At 36.3% G+C, this 21,444-nt stretch overlaps 1 protein-coding gene across 4 annotated transcripts in view; it reads left to right on the top strand.

Moving 5' to 3' along the window:
* Positions 1-6,436: 6,436 nt before the first annotated feature.
* The window catches only part of LOC106164374 (uncharacterized), a 629,853-nt gene continuing 614,845 nt past the window's right edge, over positions 6,437-21,444 (top strand). The window contains exons 1-2 of one of the 4 annotated variants that reach the window (XR_015334230.1): positions 6,437-6,624; positions 7,258-9,410. Coding sequence is in view for 3 of the 4 variants with exons in the window: in XM_087012323.1 (XP_086868449.1) it covers positions 6,513-6,624; positions 7,188-7,456 (381 nt within the window). In the remaining variant the exon portion in view is untranslated. Of the gene's footprint in view, positions 6,625-7,187; positions 9,411-21,444 lie in introns of those variants that run through there. The other 3 variants (XM_087012323.1, XM_087012327.1, XM_087012324.1) reach the window with 3 other exon arrangements.

A 21,444-nucleotide genomic window follows, 5' to 3' on the forward strand; every position in this document is an offset into this window, starting at 1 on the left:
GCTGGATTTTAGGCCTACTCATCCCACGCTGGCCATTGCGGGTTGGGAGAGGGTGTTGATGTTGGCAACACCATTCCTAGGCAAACTTGTGTGAACACACTAAAGAGCTTTGCCTGCCCTATGTTTGTATACGGTTTTTCTCCGCTAGCTTTATGATCCGGCTGGATTTTTGCTACTAAGGCAGTAGGGTTTTTTGTGTAAAAGAATATCCAGCTTTAATTTCAGTTTATTTTCCGTGAAAGTTGTCTGATATCTTATTGATTCATGTGCCGATATATGTTTGCAATATCTACTTTATGTAGGAGTGGTAGCAGCAACAGTTCACAATTCACTGCCAGAGACTTTTTGCTTGTCTTGCTTGTATCTGTAATAAAAAGTACAAGCTTAAAGCGCTGATAATTGGTAGCTATGTACAGTAATAGAACTAATAGTAATTAAAAGTGAAAACGATAGAAAAAAGCCCTTAAAACTCGCATCAAGAACCACCACAGTACAAACAGTCACCATTTTAAAAGGACACATACGCGACACAAGACAAAGACGGATTGTCGAGAAGTTCATAAAAATATTAGACACTTCAAAAAAGGACTTTATAGAGACAATGAATATCTCAACGAATATTATTCTTGTTTTATAATTACGTAATCTTCAAGACGTTAACTTTTATCACGCACTTCTAACTTCGTGTCCCTTTTCCATGCATCATACGTCACGCATCCCTGTAGTTTGCTTGTTTATTCTTGTTTTGGTACCTGAAGAAGGTTTACAAGCCAAAAGCTCGGGCATTTTTTTCATCTTTCAGAGTTAACCTTTACAGATGCGTTTTCAATATATTTTTTCGTAAAGATACGGAAGATGCTGTCGAATGAAAAAATGTAGTTTCATTTTATCAGTCATAACAGTTTTAATTATCATAAAAGAGGTTTGTTATCTGACTCTGGTCCGAGGATCAACTGATTTTGAATTCGGCCAGAGACAACCGGAGAGAGAGAGAGAGAGAGAGAGAGAGAGAGAGTACACTCTACCAGAGTCACAGATGGAGTTTTCACTAGATATTCATAGATATGAATAAAATGTAAGGATGTCTTAAATCATTTTTGAAGAAAGATTCCTGTTTATGATTTGATCGCAAAGGACGATTGCGTTTGCTGCGTTATGTAAAAGCAGTAGGCCTATTGACGACAGCTATCATCTGAGTCCTCAAGAGGGTCGAACTCCCAACGCGGTCGGAGGTAGGCCTACGTTGTATAGATGAATAATAACAACACTTTGTCTCTCTCGCTCTTTCTTTGGTAAGTCTTTCTTTGGTAAGTATTTTCCTTACCCGTAACAGCCACTTATCAGTCCCCGAGATGTGAAGCACCCCATTCCTGTGAATCTTGAATATTGCGGGATCTATCCCTCGTCCTTAGTGGAACGAAGTCATTATACTCGATGATAGTTATTTTCAGCTCGCCAGACTAGCATTTTCAATGAAATACGAATAAAGTTTTAAATAAATTCATGGGATTTGATTATTTTATTTCCTGTGGCCGTGAACTGTGATCACTAACCCCTTCCACCCCTTCCTAGCGGGCCCTCATGATGAGCTGGACTATATGTTAATAGGGCACAGTCAGGTGTTTTACACGAAAAACGTCAAAGTTGCATTCTCTTAAAAAGCCATTTGTAAAACCTTCGTTGCCAGGCATTGCGAAAATATAGGCCTACTTGGAATTGAGGGGAAAATTTACAATTTTGAAAAAAATTAACGCGCATCTAATAGGCCTAGGCGCAGTCTCTAGCGCAGTCTATAAAAGTAAAATACAGGTACTTGTTGCTGTGCAGGCAAAATTGACTTTAGAATATTATCAAGTTTGTTAATTATACTTTTAATGGTAGGCCCTAATTGCTCTAAATGTGAAGATCCTTAAATGCTCCTTTTGCTCAAATTGAACGTTGTGTTAGCAGTGCTGAGATCCAGCAAAAGTTGAAGCAAAAAGAAAATATATAATAATAACAATAAAAAGATTTTTTAATTACCTTTTTGTAATAATTTATTCTCATTCAATAATCGAAAATCATATCTTAACAAAAAATTAAAAGATATAATAACTGGGAAGCAGAGTAAAACTGCGGCGCGCTTCATGTGACCGGATGTACCGAGTTGTGACCCAGTATTCACTGCAGGTTTTCTTTGACCTACTTAATCGGGCGGAGCGGGAAAATTTTACACGTTATGAAATAACGTTATACTAAGGCCAAGATGTGATAGATACAATACGAGTCGCCGAGCTGTACGTGAAATATTACGAGTGTATTGGCGAGCCGCAGGCGAGACAATACACGAGTAATTTTCACGTACAGCTCGGCGACGAGTGTTGTATCTGGCTTAAACCATGGCCTCTGATTGGCTACTACACTAGTAGTGCAAGAGACCGTGGAACGCACTCGTACATGACGTGCTTGTATGTCGAATACAGCACGGCCGAGTCTTTTGTTCTACGCGCTAGCCGTGGTTTAAATATTTATGGGATTCCATAAAAGTTTGATCTGAAGCAGTAGGAGATTCTACGATTCCAGCATCCTTTTAACTGCATGCAAACACATTCTTGATGACAAAAGGGTGAGTACTTTGTTGCAGTGATCTGGTACCGGAAGTCTTGGGATTGAAAGCGACAGTTGGGCGGGGCTTTTGAGAGAGAGGGAGAGAGCTGCAGATACAAGAGCTAGATGATAGATAAAGGGAGTGTTATAAGTGGTATTCAGTAGATATGGATTCCTGGAAATATCTGAGGTAAAACGTAAAAAGTTCTAGCAGAGTTAGAGAGCAATAGTGTTGTCCTAAAAAGTTATTTGTGGGGATTTTTGAAAATTTTGCAGTTTTCACTTCGTCCTATCAGTATCTTTATAACTCTAGGTATATCAAAAAAATTTTCAAACTGATCAGAAAGTTAAAATACTTATATCATCTGAAAGGTAATGCAAAAACCGGATGAAATCATTTGAAATTTTTTGACAAGCAACAAAGATATTGAAGTTTTTTTAACTGCAAAAATTCACCAAAAGTGTCCACACTCTTCAGCTAAAAACCTGTCACTATTGACCAGCGGTGATCACTCAGCTGTAGCTGCAGCTCAAATTGCTTGTGACCAATTAGGGCAATTAGGGCTGTATTTTAATCTAATGACCCGGAAACAAACCCAAATTGGCGACCGCACAAATTGCGCATCAAATTAACTATATACTTCGCATGGTTTAATTTTCATAATTTTTCTATATAATATTGCAAATTTCATAAACTTTATTCTCAATAAATTTCAAAAAATCCCAACCAGTACTTGCCTGACATTTTTGAGCATTTTGTCGAGGCTAAACTTCAAAACCCTGAACAGAAACTTCTCAAAGACTGCAACATGGGAAAATCACGTGACCGGATTTTACTCTTTGATTTACAGCTTATTTAGTAAATGGCTTGTATTAGTTTTTTTTACACGGCGCTAAAAGAGAGATTTTAAAAAGGGGTGCCATAGGCGAGCTGTCAGCAAGCCGATATCAGTTTTACACTTCACTGCCCCTGGATAGTTACTACTGTATAGCGCCCCTAGTGATATACCTAGTAACTCTCAATTTAGCCATAGCCCTCCAACTGGAGTGAAGTAATGGCTTTGCATGTTAGGAATTCATACATACCCCAGTATGTAGCCAAGTATAACATCACATTATTACAATGTTACATCTGGACTGCACAATTCCTGCATTGAATATAGTGTTATGACACATTTTGAGGCATGTGGGGTCGCTTAAGATGCAAAGTCACAAGAAATGTCCCTTTAAATTTAGCTTAAATTACCAATATAAAATGATGACAATTTTAAGTTTGATTTTTTTTACATGAAGACTTTGCAAAACATCAGATGCATATTAGCAATTTTTTAAAAGTACTGTACTACAAATTTCTGTGAATATGAGGAAGCTGCCAAGTTTGTCTTTGCCCAGGACTACTGCCAGTTTAGACATGCAAACGAACAGCCCTTTTTGCTGGGAAAAGGTTTCCTCTGGGTAAATTTTCATTTAGGTACACAGTGGTTTCATGGTAAAAGGTCCACTTTTTAAGGAAACAAAAACCTTTTGAAATAGCTGGCTACAGGCCAGTTGAATGTTTATAATGAGTGTGTCTCTTTTTTGTTTTTTCAGCTCCGGCACACAGTTTGACAGAGTGGTCAAATCTGAAAATGCAGTGATTCTCGATGAGATAGCAGAGAAAACCCTCACTGACCCAACACTAATCAAACTTGGAGGGAGAATCTCAACAGGAGATTGGAATTAGCAATCTATACAGAAAAGATGAGGACATTGAACCATACTGGGACATGAGAGAAGAATTTAGTATTATTGAAGCACACAAACCATTAGTATCCATGTTTTACAAAGCACAAGCAAAATTACCACTGAGAATAGAGAAATTGGTGATGGACTTACAAGATGTTGACTATGAAGTGGTATATGAGCCAGGAAAGAATGATGCAGACCCAGATTATCTCTCCAGACACCCACTGCCACAAATGGGTGGTCATAGTACAGAGAAGATGATCAGATGGATGGTCAAATCTGAAAATGCAGCGATTCTCGGTGAGATAGCAGAGAAAACACTCCCTGACCCAACACTATAATCAAACTTGGAGGGAGAATACACTCATTATACGTGACTATGTTTTAGTTAAACAGAACAAAAGAAACAAACTCTCAACACCATATGAACTGACTTTCTATATCGTCATGGAAATACATGGTTCTCAAGTTACTGCTGGCCAGAAGAGTTACAGACAGAAAAACAATCTGCAGAGATGCAAGTCAATTCAAACTGTGTAGCAATGTCGTAAACACAACAGATGATGTAATGAAAATTCCAGCAGACTCGTATTTGAAAGAAAACACAAATGAGATGAGAAGACAAGATGATGCATGTGAATTGCAACTTAGTGATATATTATAGTGAAAAGTGACATTGCAGCAACAGACACACAGAATATTCCAAACTTAGATGATATTGCATTAAATACAGAGAATTCAGTTGATGAGAAGATGCCACAGCAAGAGAAAAACAGTGATCATATTGCAGAACTAATTACACTAGACCAAAGAGAACGATCAGAAGAACAGTAAATTTAAAGATTATGTATTAAAGTGACAGTTCAATCATTTATATTTAATCAGGATGAAGGTGGATTGCTGTCCTGAGGAGAAAAAAGTAATCTGAGATAATTTATATTTAATCAGGACGAAGGCGGATCGCTGTCCTGAAAAAAGTAATCTGAGATAATTTACATTTAATCAGGATGAAGGCGGATCGCTGTCCTGAAAAAAAGTAATCTGAGATAATTGATATTTAATCAGGATGAAGGCGGATCGCTGTCCTGAAAAAAGTAATCTGAGATAATTGATATTTAATCAGGATGAAGGCGGATCGCTGTCCTGAAAAGCTTGAGCATATAGCACTCAAGATGTGACTTTATACAATATGAAAACTGAAAATTCTTCAGGATTCAAAATATTCAAGGATAATGATTTTTAAGTTTATATGTTGTAGAAAAAAAAATTAAGGATGGGAGGAATGTTATATCCAATACATGGCTGCTGATTAGGCGCGTCTTGACCGGGGCCACCACCTGGTGGATGATGTGGTAATGGGAACGAGTGTGAAAGAAGCACATGGTGAGTGAGACCCACGGCACCTGGCCATAACAGATGATATGTATTCAACCCAAGGTGGAGCAGTGGTCATTACCCACCGTCACCCATCACCATGCCTCAAATGCCTCCTTGCAGGTAGTGCACAAAATTATTGCTTGGTTTTGTTTAACTTTTACTAGTTGTGTTACGATAGATATTTTGTCTTCTATCCTTCCAATGTAGATCAACAAACCAGTTATCATATTTTGTGTTTCCTTTAAATTTAAATAATTTTTTTTCACTTTTCTTACGTTATTCCTTACAAAAAATTCTTCTACAAGGCACATTCAACTGATATACTTATCCCAGATTATTACAGCCATTGTTTATAGGCAATTTGTGTGCAAATTTCTCAAAAATTCCAGAAGATTTGGCAGAGTTCTTTTTATTCAACTTTGATCAGTTTAAGACTGTAGCAGTTGTACCAGTTGTTCTGTTTATTTAACCATGTTCAATCTGAGAATGTGCTGGTCTCAGCAGTCACAATTGTGTCCAGCAGCCTCCAAAAGACAAAGGTCATTTTTAACTTATCACAGTTCAATCACCACAACACTGATGTCTACCATATAAGGTGGGCACTTGGCAGTGTACCATAGTTTTAATATTTTTCCCAACTGGCTCTGGTGGACTGTCAGGATTTTTGTCTTTTCTTTGTATAAAGATAATTAGTGTTCCTTCACTTATACATTGTCATGTCTCTTTTTCCAGCTCCAGTCTCCATACAGCATGGTGTCTTCTAGGTGAACTGACTTAACCTGGCTAAACACAGAGAGAATGCATTTTATAAGACTGAAGCAGACATGAAAAGACAGCAACAGGAACATCGTCATCTCACCCAGTTGTGCAAGACATGGGATGTGGCAAGTTTTAGGATGAATGAACAGCCAGAGACAGGACAGCCATTGAAAACAGGTGACTGGACCTCTTGCAGAGAGCAAACAAAATGTATGGTTGTTTTTTTTATACAAATAAGGATAGGTAATTTGTTTCCCCTTTTTCCTTGTAAAGACACAAATACCAATTGTAACATTTTTTTTTTTTTGGGGGGGGGGGGCGTGAAATGATTATTTCAATGTTGAAAGCATGATTATTATGAATAAAATTAATGTTTCATTGCTTTAATTATAATGTTAATTTATATATTAATATTCATCAAGTGCTTTACTAATCACACGTGTCATTTGTTAAGAATTTGAACCAATTCATCTTGTATGCACAAAAGGCATATAAAATGAATACTTATATTTTAATTTGATCACCATTACATACGAGCAGTATCAAGATATAAATATCAAGTATGGTGATACAAAAATGATTTTGTGCATTTTTCAAAAGCTTCCTATACTTGAATTTCTTATCATTGAATTGTTTCTGATAATAGTTTGCACTGTGATGCACGAAGAATTGTTAAGGATATTACATAGAGGATTCACATGCATTGCAAACAGTAACAGTTGTTTAATTTATGATTTTAGAAAATACACTTCTGGAATTGTGTAAAGAGCTGCTGGCAGACCAAGAGGTCAATTTTATACTGAGTGAGAGAGAGTGCTGCCAGAACCACCCAGAACAAGACTTCCAAACATGGCAGATCCTGTGGAGCCAGTTATATGGAACAGTACAATTACACAACAAATGTGGGTTCCAGGTAACACAAAGAATCAATTCCCCCCACATGCATGAAAACTTTAGAGGCAGGGTATATAAAGCAAGGAGATTGTGTTGGACAATACTCTATCACTGAAGACAAATAGACATAATGAAAATGTTTAAAAGTGAATTGATATTTCAGCTCAGTTGTGATGTGTTATAATAATTTTCCCCATATGCATGGAAACTGTTACAGTACTAGTAGAGGTAGCATATACAGCGAGATTGTGGTAGACAATATGCCATAGCTGAAGAGAAAAAGACATCAGAGAAAATGTTTAAATGTGAATATATATTTCAATGTATATATGATGTGTTATAAATTATCTCTGTTATTGTGAGGGCATTAAGTTGCAATTGCAAGTTTTATGACATATTTATTATATACAGACACTTTCAGTCTGTCTATATTCTGATCACTGTGTCTGTCCAGTGTCATTGCCATAGTCAGCACTTTGTGACACGTCTGTTGTTTACCCTAAGACTGTATTTTTGTTTTAATTTTAATTTCTGTAGCATCCAATCAGCATGATTGGACTATTTTATTATTTTGTTATCTTTAGCAGTTTGGATATGATGCTACGTATGTCCTGAGTATATCAAAACGAAGTAGCAATGTAGATATGTTTGTGTATTTTTGTCTGTCTTTGTTTCTGATTCTGAAATTTATTTTGATTACTAAATATTGTCATTTGTGAATTTATGAAATTATTATAAATTCACTGTTAAATGATTTGTCAGGTGCATGACAGCAGTCAGAAGGTTCATTGGTCTGATAGTTTGATGATGCCAAGATCCAATGGTTCAAAAGGTTCAATAGTCAGAAGGTTCATTGGTCTGATAGTTTGATGATGCCAAGATCCAATGGTTCAAAAGGTTCAATAGTCAGAAGGTTCATTGGTCTGATAGTTTGATGATGCCAAGATCCAATGGTTCAAAAGGTTCAATAGTCAGAAGGTTCATTGGTCTGATAGTTTGATGATGCCAAGATCCAATGGTTCAAAAGGTTCAATAGTCAGAAGGTTCATTGGTCTGATAGTTTGATGATGCCAAGATCCAATGGTTCAAAAGGTTCAATAGTCAGAAGGTTCATTGGTCTGATAGTTTGATGATGCCAAGATCCAATGGTTCAAAAGGTTCAATAGTCAGAAGGTTCATTGGTCTGATAGTTTGATGATGCCAAGATCCAATGGTTCAAAAGGTTCAATATTCAGAATGTTCATTGGTCTGATAGTTTGATGATGCAAATGCCCAGCTGTTCCAAATGTTTGCTAGTCTAATGGTTCACTTGTCTGAGGTTTCCAATGGTTCAAAGGTTGTAAAGTCTGAGAATAAGAATTGTGTATGGTGTAATATGATGAGGGCATTTATGATTTTAATAGTTTCATATTTTATTCATTGTAACATATACACCCACCTGGGTAGATGAAAATGAAAATATGAATGTTTTTTTTTTTTTTTAATAAGTATCCTGTTAACCAATTACAATGTGTATGACTACTAACTTATGAAAGACAATTTTTGTAATTTACCCAAGTTGCTTTTACTATTACTCAATTGCCAATAGGTGCAGCACTGTCTTGTAGATCCTTCCTAGCAAGGAGAAAGATGAAAGGCAGGTGAAATTGTTTCTGAGCCACCTTTACATTTTAATGAGTACTTTAAACAATTTTGACAATCACCACTGTAACAACTAACTATATGTAGTTAATGATGTAATAGTCAGTGCTCTTTTAATCAACTCTATGTTCCCTTGATTTGCTCTAAAGCAAGCATCAAATTCAGAATAGCAGTACATATTGCTATGCACTGAGCAAAACATTTTTGCATTTTGTCTCTAGTGTATTTTGTTTTTCCTGGAATCACTTGACCAGAAAATGGTGCTTTTTCTATTTGTTTTTTCAGAGCTTTGGTAAAGTGTCGTGTGTCCCCAAAAATTTTCAACATTGTCACATGCAGCTGGGCTTAGCTGTCCCCATCACTGGTTAAGCTTGTCCCCAATGCTGTCTTCTTCTCGTAGATTGGCTCTTCTTCTGAGCAGGAGAGCAGTATGGCAGAGCTTGTTAATAATGTAAACACCAATAACGTCCTTCTGGCTGGTCACATTCTCTGCTACAGTGGACACAGTCTGAGTGGCTGGCTGTGCTGTTTTGTTCCCTCCGCTGAACAGGCTATTATTGTATCTCCCATCTCCTTCCACTGCTATGGGTTGTCGTCCATACCCTCTGAGATCCTGAATGTGACGTAGGTTTTTACAACATTGCTCCATGTCAGCTTTGTTCAATTCTACGTAGCCAGGGCATCTTTTGACGTCTACCCTGGCTCTGACCTTGTGCACTCCCCTTGCCAGCTGTCTGTTGATGTGGTTAGCCCACTCTGTACATCCAGCAATGTATTGTTTGGTCTCTCTCACCTCCTCATGGTGTGGGTTGTTAGAGGTACATGGAGAGCTCAGTGGTTATAAGCCCACTCTGTACATCCAGCAATGTATTGTTTGGTCTTCCTCACCTCCTCGTGGTGTGGGTTGTTGGAAGTACATGGGGAGCTCAGTGGTACAGGGTGCTTAGGTATTCTAGCTTTTGGAGGTCCTGTTGTGTGCCACTTTTTGGAGTAGTAGTTTGACATGAACTTGCATTCTTCTTGAAATCTTCCAAATCCTCTTCCTTGTATGAAAAGTTAAAACCATTATTGTAGAGGTCATCCAGCCTCTGATGCACACCTCTAAAGTTCTCACCCGGTGTTTTGCCAAAATATGTACTGCACTATTTGGCACTGAAGCTGCCAAAATAAGTACGCTGTGAAAATAAGTATGCTGGTGACAGCTCCGTACTGGCGATCTTTGGGCATTTTTTCTTTTAGTGAAACTGTATATCTATCGATATGAAACTAAATCAAATCTATCACAACAAGGGAGGATAATGTATAGGTTTATATTTTGAATGATTATACAGTGCAATTTTCTTAGTTATAAGATTTATAATGCAGGAATTGCCTAAAATGTAATGAACATAACATATTGACATGATCTATTGCAGATCAGTTTTACTTCTAGGTTCAGGTCATTAGATCATATATTATTGGTGATTTATTTTAAAAATTGAGCTGCCAAAATTAGTCCTTGAACAAAGAAGTCATGGTGCGGGCTAGTGCCTATCCTTAGTCCAAACCTTAAAATGAATTCAATACAAAAGATCTAAAAAAGAATTAGGTATGTCTCCATCCACTTGGTGTAGTAGTCTGACAGAGTGAGGACATATTTATTGCCATTCTCTGATAACGGCAGAGGGCCTATCAGGTCAGTGCCAACAGTCTCCCATTTGCCAACAACTTTGATAGGCTGCAACACTTTTTTTAACAATGTTTATTCAAGGGAAATGGAGGCAAAGCGTTAAAAGCATTAGATGCTCTCCACGTAAAACAAAATTAAATAAGTAAATAAATAAAACAAACAGATATGTATATGCATATACACAAGAAGCACAGAAAAAAAAAATATATATATAATAACAAAAAAAAAGAGATCAAAGGAGGTCATAACTAGTTAACGTACACAACTAAGTACAAACATTAGAGATCAGATTTCAGTATTGGAACACAAAAGTTACCAGAAATAATTAAATACAGAAAGAAAGAAAATAAAAGGCAGAAGAAAAGGATCGTAACTAATTTACGTATACAACACAACTAAATACAATTTGGATTACATTAATAACAAAGAAAATTACATGAAATCAGAAAATGAAATCAGTTCAGTCAAGTAGAGAAAAGATAGTGCTTATTGAGTGATGTCAAGGTTTTCGAGTGGAAAATTTGCAATGGTTTCGAAGATCATTTCATTTTGGGTAGTTGATAGAGATCTATCCACGTTATTCCAACTCCTAGATTATGACTTTCACTTACGATATCACTTGCAAAAATAGAGAATAAAGTTGGCGAGATGTTGTTGCCTTGCCTTACACCAGTACGACAGTTGAACCAGTCAGTATACGTGTCATTGATTTTGACACAGGCAGTTGTTTGATAGTATATGTTTTTCAGTACTCGATAAAATTTCCATCTACCCCATTTATCAATAACTTATACAACCTAATATCTCTATCAATGTAATCGAAACATTTTTTTAGATTAATAAATGCTGCGAATACCTGTGTGTTATTCTTAACAATACTATTGAGTGCAAAGACATGATCTTCACATGATGTATGTTTCCTGAAACCATTTTGCTCATCTGCATGTAAGTTATTGTTATTCAGGTAAGCAGACAGTCGATTACACAATAACGTGTTATATGTTAAATATTTGTGGTGTGGCACAAGTAAATGGGAAAGTAATTGTAATTTTCTTTTAAATCCTAGCTATATAGAAGAGAGGGAGGGGTGGTGTATTACAGTATTTTATCAAAGAAACCATCACTGATTTCATTCTACTTTATAAAAGTCTTGTATCTAGGAAAACTTGTTTCAGCATATTCATTAATTTTATATAACTTTTCTCACAGACCAGCATTTGTTGGTCTAAGTAACCAATACACATTTTGTACAAGGATCTAAGGAATAGTAAAAAATGCTAAAAGCAAAAGGCTGTTACAGTAACAACAACAAAAAAATCATATGTATACGTATAGATATATAGTTCAAATGAAAAGATTCCAAATCTTCGCGTTATAATGATCGTTTTCTCTATAATGAAGTGAGTTACCTGAAACAGTGTACCTTTATAGTCTACCTGTAACTTTGTTATTTCGGTCAGTGTCCAAGGAGAGATTTTATCTACAGAAAACAGCAGAGCGTTTACACTAGTGTCTATAGCATACACATGTCACATGACCCCTCCATCTGCTATGGGAGGTCTGAATCCATAATGTGTACTGGTGGCTAGATGTGTGCCTTACTTAACTATTTTGGCTCTGATTAAATCGGGTGCATCCTTGCATACACTGATTTCAAACTGGCCGTCTAGCAGATGCTCATCAGTATATTGGTTAGCTTCCTTTATCTGGTAAACTTCTGGTAATATTAATTATAGGCTGGTGGTTTCTTGTTTGGACTATTTAAACCTAAGAAATAAGAATAGAAATAAAATATACTAACTGCATTTAGACTCCATTTCTCGTCCATATTTTCCGTTTTTGATAGCATGCATAATATGAAAATGAATTTTCTATTTCTGCTTGCCACTGAAAATATTTTACTAATTCCAACCCCTGCTTCCCTTTCAAAGACCCCTATACTTTTTTATGTACAGACACAGATGTGTCTGTACATATTGCCATCACCTGCGTCTGTCGTCGCCGATGGCGATGGCGATGCCGATGCCGATGCCGGCGCCGTGCACTTTCCTTGTAAACACGATAAGTGGAGGGCAGTTTTACTTTTTGGCTTTATATTTACAGAGCTGATGAATATTCATAAAACGCAGGTCAAGTTCGAAAATCAGCATGATCGGGCCATTATTGTAGAAGTTATGCTGTTTTTTCACTTTTCAGCATATTTTTCACATTTCCTCAGATTTAATTCTTAGGCATGTTAACAGTCTCATTATTAAACTAATAAGATACGTAAAAGTTTTTGTTTGACATTTCCTGCATCTTTACAACATTGTTAGTTGATTTTGTAAAAATGATGGTAAACTTGTTATTGTGTATTGTGTAATGAAGTTTCAAAAATGGAAATAAACTTATATCATTGCAGTTTGTCAGATTCAATCATTTACTATGTTCAGAATCTCAGAATGGAAGAAATTGGACATTTAACACTGCTCTATTGATATTTTTCCCATCTCATCAATTTTCTTAGTTGATCATATAAAAATGGCAGTAAACTGTTAATTTTGTTCTATGTTAAAAATTGTTAAAAATGGAAAAAAAAAACATTTCAGAACAGTGCTGTCTTGTTTACATTTTGGCATTTTCAAGTTGTGACTTTGAAGTTCCATGGGCCTGAAGACCTTTGCTAGTCACATTTTCTGAATATCCATGATACTAATATTTTATTATTAAAAATTGATAGTCATTATGCTGTTAAACATTATGTTATATTGCATCAAAATTTGAAAAAAACCTATTTTGGGCACTGCTCCCATGATGACCATTTAAGAAAAACCATGTCACTTACTGTTCTCAAACGTACAGGAAAGAAACATGGACTAAAATATAGCTTCAGTAGGCAATGCAATCTGCCAGTTAAACAGTTTTTTTGTGAAAATTTAATTTTTCACATATTGGCATTTTCAAGGTGTGACTTTGAAGTTCCACAGGCTTGAAGACCCATGCTTGTCACATTTTCTGAAAATCCATGATACGTATATTTTATTATTAAAAATTGATTGTCATTATGCTGGTAACCATTATGTAATATTGCATCAGAATAGAAGAAAACACAATTTTGGGTGCTGCTGCCATGATGACCATTATGGGAAAACCATGTTACTTATGATTGCGAAACTTTCAAAAAAGAAATACAGGACTAAAATGCAGCCTGAGTTGGAAAAGCAGTCTAATTGACTTCTTTTTCTGGAAGTTTTACATTTTCAAAGGGTGAACTTGAACTCCCATGGGCCTGAAGCCTTATGTTTGTTACACATTTTACTTACATTGGTATTACCTGTTGAGCATAATTAGAATTTGATGTGGAATTTGCAGTTTAACATAATGTACTTTTGCATCAGAATTGACAGTAGCCTATTTTGTTATTTCCTGCTTTTTGTCTGTACATTTGACAGCTTTGCTGCCTTGTTTTCTTTTGAGTTGTTCTTTTTGTAGAAAAGTTACACTTCCATCTATCTGTCCTATGTAAGCATGTAGCAGCTACCTTATGGCAGGAATAAACATGGCCGCCTGCTAGCATATGGACTGAAAATGTCCACATAAGTTTTGAGTAGATATCAAGCCCAACCTGGTTTTCACATATATCTCACCTTATATCCATGTCTTTTCAACCGTGAATAATTAGCTTGTCTGAGGCAGGGGCTAATATAAAAAATGAACATCTTTTATCCTCAAGTCATTGTGAGATTCTTCTTTTAATCAGCACTGCATGTAAGAATAAAGCGATCAAAATATTGATCACTAACAATGATTGGCCACTATTGCCTTTGTCATAGTAAAGAAAAAGCAAACAAACACATATCTGAACAGTTGAAAAAATTAAAAAAGCATTGAAGGGAGGTAGAAAGACATAAAATAAACCTGGGTGCAATCTTGATCCCTGATACTGCCTCATTTATGCCGTAGAGGAGTAGTCCCTCATAAAACAAATCTTCTAACACCTGGCTGTCCATTTTGTTGAGGAATTTAATGGCCACCAAGTTGCCCAACGACAGCTCAGAGTCCAAGAAGACGCTGCCAAAGGCCCTCTACGCTAGCTGGTGATGGATTTTGAAGTTCTCTTCGTTGAGCAGACCTGGGAATGGGGCTTTTTCGTAGAACAGATCAACATCCTTCTTGTCTGCAATATAAGGATAGTTGTTTGGATAATTGGATATTGCAATAATTGTAAAAATAATTCTAATGTAAATTGTAAGAGTGAAAAGTTGCACATTTCTGCAAGAGACCACTCTGATCCGCAATAGAAAGGCAATTTAAAAAAGGCGATTTCCCTGCAACAACCGGACTTATGTACCGGCTTAAAAGTTAAAGATGTTTTTGCAGCCACTAGAGGTTCATTACCTATAAAGATTACAGGAAATTGTTAATGTCATGTTAAAATCTAACACCTTGAATATGTCATACAATAGGGTAATTCTCATAAATAATGTGCTAATAGATGTAACACAAACAAACTACAAATGTATGTGGTATAGTAAGCAAATGCTTATTATTTCTTGGTGGTTCTTTAGATGTAGGAAATATATTAGTAAGAAATATTACATACAGGTAGATGGTGGTTCTTCTGTTTCTTGGCCCCCAACAACACCTTAGAGGGCCAATTCCCCTATAATCTCTCAATTAACTGAAATTTAATAAACAAAATAAAGATACACCTCACTTTAAGTAATATACAGCAATAGGTAATCAGTTTTGTTTATAACACCTTGCCTTTTTCATTATTTTTATTTATTATTATTATTATTTTTTTTTTTTACAATTATATTTAAAACATACCTTTTGTTCTAAAGGGGACAGTTCTTTGGGCAGGGACCGCCCCCTGTCTTCCCCATACTTTCTCCGTTGTTTTTCTGTGTGTTTTGTCTTGGAACATAAATCTTATTTCCTACGTACACTTGCGTTGTCTCGGGGAACTTTGGACACAGTTGACGCTACAAGCAGGAAGATAGAGACCGATGTATGTTCCGATATTCACCAAGAACCCTTTAACTTCACATTAATGTTTCCAATTCTCTTCAATATGCTGTGTATAATGATGTAATTCCCTATGTTTATAAAAGAAGTAATTAAGTGGAGGATGGAATTGTAAGATTAAAATATATCAATAGTCAAGTCATCTATCTATTCTAGTGCTTTTGATTTTAAAAATTCGGCACTAACCTTCTTGTAATTTCCTGCCACGCCTTCATTTTTGCCTCATTGGTTTTGCAAACAAAAATTTCTTAGATTCCAATCACCTGTTCTCACAAATGTATAAAAAGCAATCTCTGTGAACAAAATTTAACCAAAAAGACCATGTTTTATTTTGTGGGATAACTCTCTGGTAAACTCTGAGAATTCTGTTTGAGTTTCTTAAATATCATCAAAAAAATTACAGGTAAAAATCATTCTTCTCACCATTCCTTTCTCACAGTACCAATGTAAGTTACCTGTGATTTTCTTCTTTAACTCCTAAAATTCATTATTAGTAATACATAGAAAACTAATTACATTCCAGGCAAAAGGGTCTGTAAACTCAAAATTGAATTTGACAGGGTCAAAAGATGCTATATTGAGAACAGATTGATTTTTTTCTATTTCCTTTGCCATTGATAATAATCTGGATTGGACTTCAAGTAAAAGTATTGTTTTGTCAATTTTGTCATTACTCCCAGAATAACCATTTTTCCCCCATTTGCAGGTTGTTTTTCTTTACTTAAAATCTTGTTGACTTTTAAAAGCTGCTGAATTCTCTTCAGTGTTCTTTTGGAATGTTTTCTTGTGGTTCATCATTTTTAACAAAATTTTAGATGGATCACAGTTGGAGTTTATTATCAAAGTGCAGCAAGTGCAACACAAAATTTTGTTTCAGTACCTTCTTCCAGTTGAGCCAAATAATATAGCTCATGCTGAGTAACATAAGTCCCAGAAAAGCACAGATGAATGCAAATGCAAGTTTGTTGTACAGCACAAACTTTGGTGGAGGCATTTTCAAGGCAAAAGCTAACAAAGAAAAGAAAGGATAGAGCTTAAAAATGGAAAGCAAGGAAGAAACCAACATGCAATATGTAAAATTGTCAGCATCAGTTCTTGACCTTTTCTTTTTCAGCCTTGTAAGGGTGTTCTGTGTTGGTGTAATCTTGGTAACAAGCTCTGTGATATGCTTCAACTTGCCCATCTTACCAGTGACTCTTGATTGTATTGTAGCATGCATCTTGGCAAATGCCAGCTGCTTTTTTAAATGTATCCCAGCTTCATAATATAAAGTTTTGATACACAGTTGCAGGCACAATTTCAAACAGTGATATTGGACCTGTGTACAGAAGGAACTGCCGAAACTCAGTTGCTTTCCAGTATGCAATTTCAAAGAGTGATCAAGGTTTCCTTGCAAACTCTGATGGTATACTGTCTTTTAAGGCCACTAAACGTCTTGATATTTCTTGCAATACCCTATTAACAATTCTACAGGATAACGGGCCCTTCATCCACAGATTTAACAGCCTTTTCACTACCCCCAGACAAACAAGGTGCATATAATCAAGAGGAAAACATGACACCATTCTAATGTTTAGCTGAGATAAAGGGGTGGGTCCCATGTGATGGTCTTCATCATTTTTTTTATCAAAAGAAATATCGGTTCTGACTGTAGCATTGGTTTCAGGAAAAGGCATTTTTCCCATCCACTTGCCTGCTTGAATATACTGATCACACCCATGATAACCAGAGAAAGACTTGACATTTTTCACAAAGGGACTGGCAGGTGTATCACAAATGAATGAATGGATAGCAATAAATAAATAAATGTTTCCCATGACAGGGGAAACCTCCCTGAATTTGTTTAAATTCATCAATAAAATCATGAAAATATTCGTTGATATCATTGGGCTTTGCTGTGCCTGAATATAATGCAATGATAAAAGGCTTACTGTATTGGTTAGGAATATTTACAATTCTCTCCATTATAGGCCAGAAATTATGACCAGTACTCTTAAACAGAGGGAGCCCATCTACATTTATCTGGAGGCTAGGAGCAAAATTGTCAGATATACGCTGAATGTCTTGGATTTGATGGCAAAGGCTGTGAACAATCCCAAAATAAAAATAGTCTCCACCACATTTACTTATAATGTCATATTGGGTAGTTGTTTTTTCTTTAATATTCTTGGGTCCTTAGGCAAATGAAGATGGTAAAAATCTGTTAAATGACCAATGCTTATTTATGAAATTCAATGGTGTACATAATAACTTACATGTAGATTCAACAGTGGCCTTGCAGGTATTTGTGGGAGGTAGAGGAAATGGAGACTTGTAGTCTTCTCTTGATTAAAAAAAATTATCCCATTATCTAAAAATCTGTGTGTTATCCTGGGTCAGTTCCATTTTACACTTTTTTAGGTCCTTCTTAAATTTTTTTTGTGTCCATGAGGGTTCCATCTGGTTCTAGGACCTGTAATTGTGGTATTTCTTTATGTTCATATCCCTGTGTCATTCTTGGAGTTAGAGAGCCATACACAAGTTCTTTGTTGCTAAAACTTGCAGACACAACCCAACGTGATCCAGCATGATGAATGTGAATTCCAGCTGTAACTACAGGTTGCAGGCCTATCCAGATAAAGCATACGGCTTGGTGAGGTGCAGTTACAACATTCAAAACGTTTTCAATAAAATGAATTTTTGTGCAACAAGACGTAGAAGATGAGGTTCATATACACACGACAGATACGAGTGCAATCTGATGAACTCCACAGTTTAGAGATATAACTGTAAGTATTGTAGCAATGTCCAGCACAAGGCCAAAATAATAGTTCAAGTTCCTAATTGTTACTTTCTTCCACCTCCATCTTTTCTTTCTGGTGCCCATTTTAGATAGTTAACGATGCTTCCTTCTCTGTACAGCTATATCTTGACATCATGACATCTGGAAAAAAAAGTGAAGTAGAAATGTAAGCATATATGTATCGAACGTACGCTGGCAGGCGTGCCTATCATAGCTCATTGAGGGATTCTAAGAATGAGGTTAAGATTGGGTGTTAAATTCCAGCTAGGGTGCAAAATGTAAGAACTATTTTTTTAGACTTAGCTGCCTAAACTGGAGCTGATAGATAGCTGATATGTTTATTACAAAAAACAAATCAGGCACAAATTACAGCAGTAAATGTTAAACACAATGCAACATTAATTTAATTACCTTTGATCACCTTAAAGAAGTTGCTGTGCCCAAACGGAAATTTATTTCTCTTCCCTGAAAAATTCATCCCAGCCATGACTGTTGGTCATACACCTACAAATAATATTTATAAAATAAAGGATATATTGAATAAAATCAGAAATGTCTTGGTTTGATCAAGAAAAGTCCAAAAAATTGGAATAATAACCTGCACTTATTTTTAAAATTCTGATAAAAAGGTTTATACTGCCAAACTAACCAGTATAACGTAGCTATACACATGTAGGTTCAACTTTGTAATGTAATTAATTTACTAACATGGACAGAAATGTGTCAAGTGTAAAAGTATTAGTTATCATTCCATAAAGGTTTGATCATAACTTATACCTGAGTTCTAGGTTTCAGATATGTATTTTACACATTAAACACAGGAAAAAATTAAGTAAATGCATATATATTAGTATTTGTCCTACCTTTGCATGGCCTTTTTAGTGTGATCACACATGTTGATACCTCCTATCGCAGCAACTGTGGCTTTCTATCAAATGGAAAAAATAAATGTCATTATTATAAAAATAATAACTAGTTTTTGTAATTATATTATTGAAACTGTGTGGCAAAACTTGCAAATATACAGGCATCAAACAGCAAAACATGCTTTCTTTTTGGTAATTTTAGGTACTGATGTTATATATGAAATGCCCACAGTCACAAGATGGACAGAGACATACATATGTCACGCTGATCCATATTGCATGAACTAATAAAAAGGGAAAAAATCTTCATATTTGAGTGTTGAAAGTGTAACTGTAAGGAACTGGAAAAAATGAAAAATATCTATTCTTACCAAGAGACTAGACTGTTCTTGTACCTGTTCTTGTACATGAGACATTTCACATGTTTCTTTTGGCTTTCCCACATTTCCGTAATTTTTTCTGTGTTTAACCAAGTGTGTCCCGTCCTGCAGGATCACTGAAGGCTGCCAGCAGCTGGTTAATTAGATTTAATGTTTCTTTCTCACTCCTGGTGGTACGTCTGCAATGCAAAGCAAGCTCTTTCCTAGCCAGTGGTTTCATATTTTCATCTCTGTCAGTCGATGGGTGCAGTTCATTTGCCTTGGCATCAAGTAAGAGCTGGAGGTTGTCTCTGTCCCAAGTGAAGATGTACTTGCTGAGGGTGGACATGAAGACACTGTATAGGGGGTGGGAATCAGTGGTGCAGCCAGTAGACAGGCGCCTCATAAAATGCCAATGTCCAGCCTGATGACTGTATCTTCCCAACTGTAAAAAATCTTCTTCAGGTTTGTTTTACTACAACAGTCCCTCTCCACATATACCAAAGTTGGAGGGGGTTCTCCTGCATCCCTTCACCTAGTAACCAGCCCCTGTGCCATTTTGGTCAAGCCATGGCCCTCACCTGCAGTCATCACAGAGTTCAGGACTTGACCGTGCTCATTTCCAACATTCGTGCACCAAATAGCGGTCTTGGTTGCCAGGTTGCCATACCAGCTAATTTCTTGACGACCTTTTTAGTTGAATCAAGCTTTAATATATTTCCAAACTGACTTGTCAGCACTGCTTTCAGTTTGGGAAGCCTGTCCATGACATAATGGCATATGCATGCATCAGCCATCTTGGTTGGGGAACATGCTCTCTGGGCGGAGGCTGAACAAACACTGGAGGGGCAATGAGACCTGTCTGGGAAGCTTTGTGGAAGGGATCACAGTCTGACCCATACTGGACAACCTTCCTGAGCCAGGGGTCTGTTTGTTGTACACGAAGCTTCTTTTGTATTTGTGAGCTTCTGATTCTTAGGCCCCTCTCTTGTAAAAGACTGATCACTTTAACATTGCAGGCCAACTTTGCTGTTAGAACAGCTGGGAAGTAAAGTGGGTGGCCAACATCCAGCTGTTGGATTATGTCCATACTCCAACTCACCAGTTTCCAAACCAATCTAAAAGCCCCCCCCCCCCCCCCCCCCCCCAAATTCCAATTTGATTAGTCTTTGCGCCGCTAAAATATGTCTGTCATTCAGCCATCCATTTCCTAACAGTGTATTTATGTCCCCTTTGGTTAGCCTGACACCTCTAACAGTGAGATTTTCATCTTCATTTTGTGTCCTATCATTGTCTATAGCTGATATGGGATGGTTGCAATACCCTGAAAGGGATTTCAGCTGGTACTCAACCACACCCTCACTCTCACAGTTGGTACATATATTTTCTGTTATCTGAGATTGCAATATAAAGTCAAATGATAAGTAGGTGTAGGATGTTAGCCTTTTACAATATGGGTTATATATGTATTATTTATATATAACATCAGCAGGCAAGATTATGTCCCTTCTCTAAAAGGATTTTAGAGAAAATTTTTACTCTAAAATCTGTCTTTAGTCAGGTTAGAAAAAGTAATCATTATAAATATATTTTTTTTTATTCAAAAAGGGTATTTCAGCCATACTATGGCAACATTAGATAAACATTTGGAGATGATAGATATGTAGTTCACATTTTAAATTGCAAAGTACAGATTCATTGCTCAAGACAATTCTTCAATTATAAGATGAAAATTTCAGTCTAACCTATATCCAGAAAAATGCACAATCTGGTGAC

The sequence above is a fragment of the Lingula anatina genome, chromosome 4 (assembly GCF_051362555.1).
Source record: "Lingula anatina isolate TDL-2025a chromosome 4, LinAna3.0, whole genome shotgun sequence".
Taxonomy (NCBI): Eukaryota; Metazoa; Brachiopoda; class Lingulata; order Lingulida; family Lingulidae; genus Lingula; species Lingula anatina.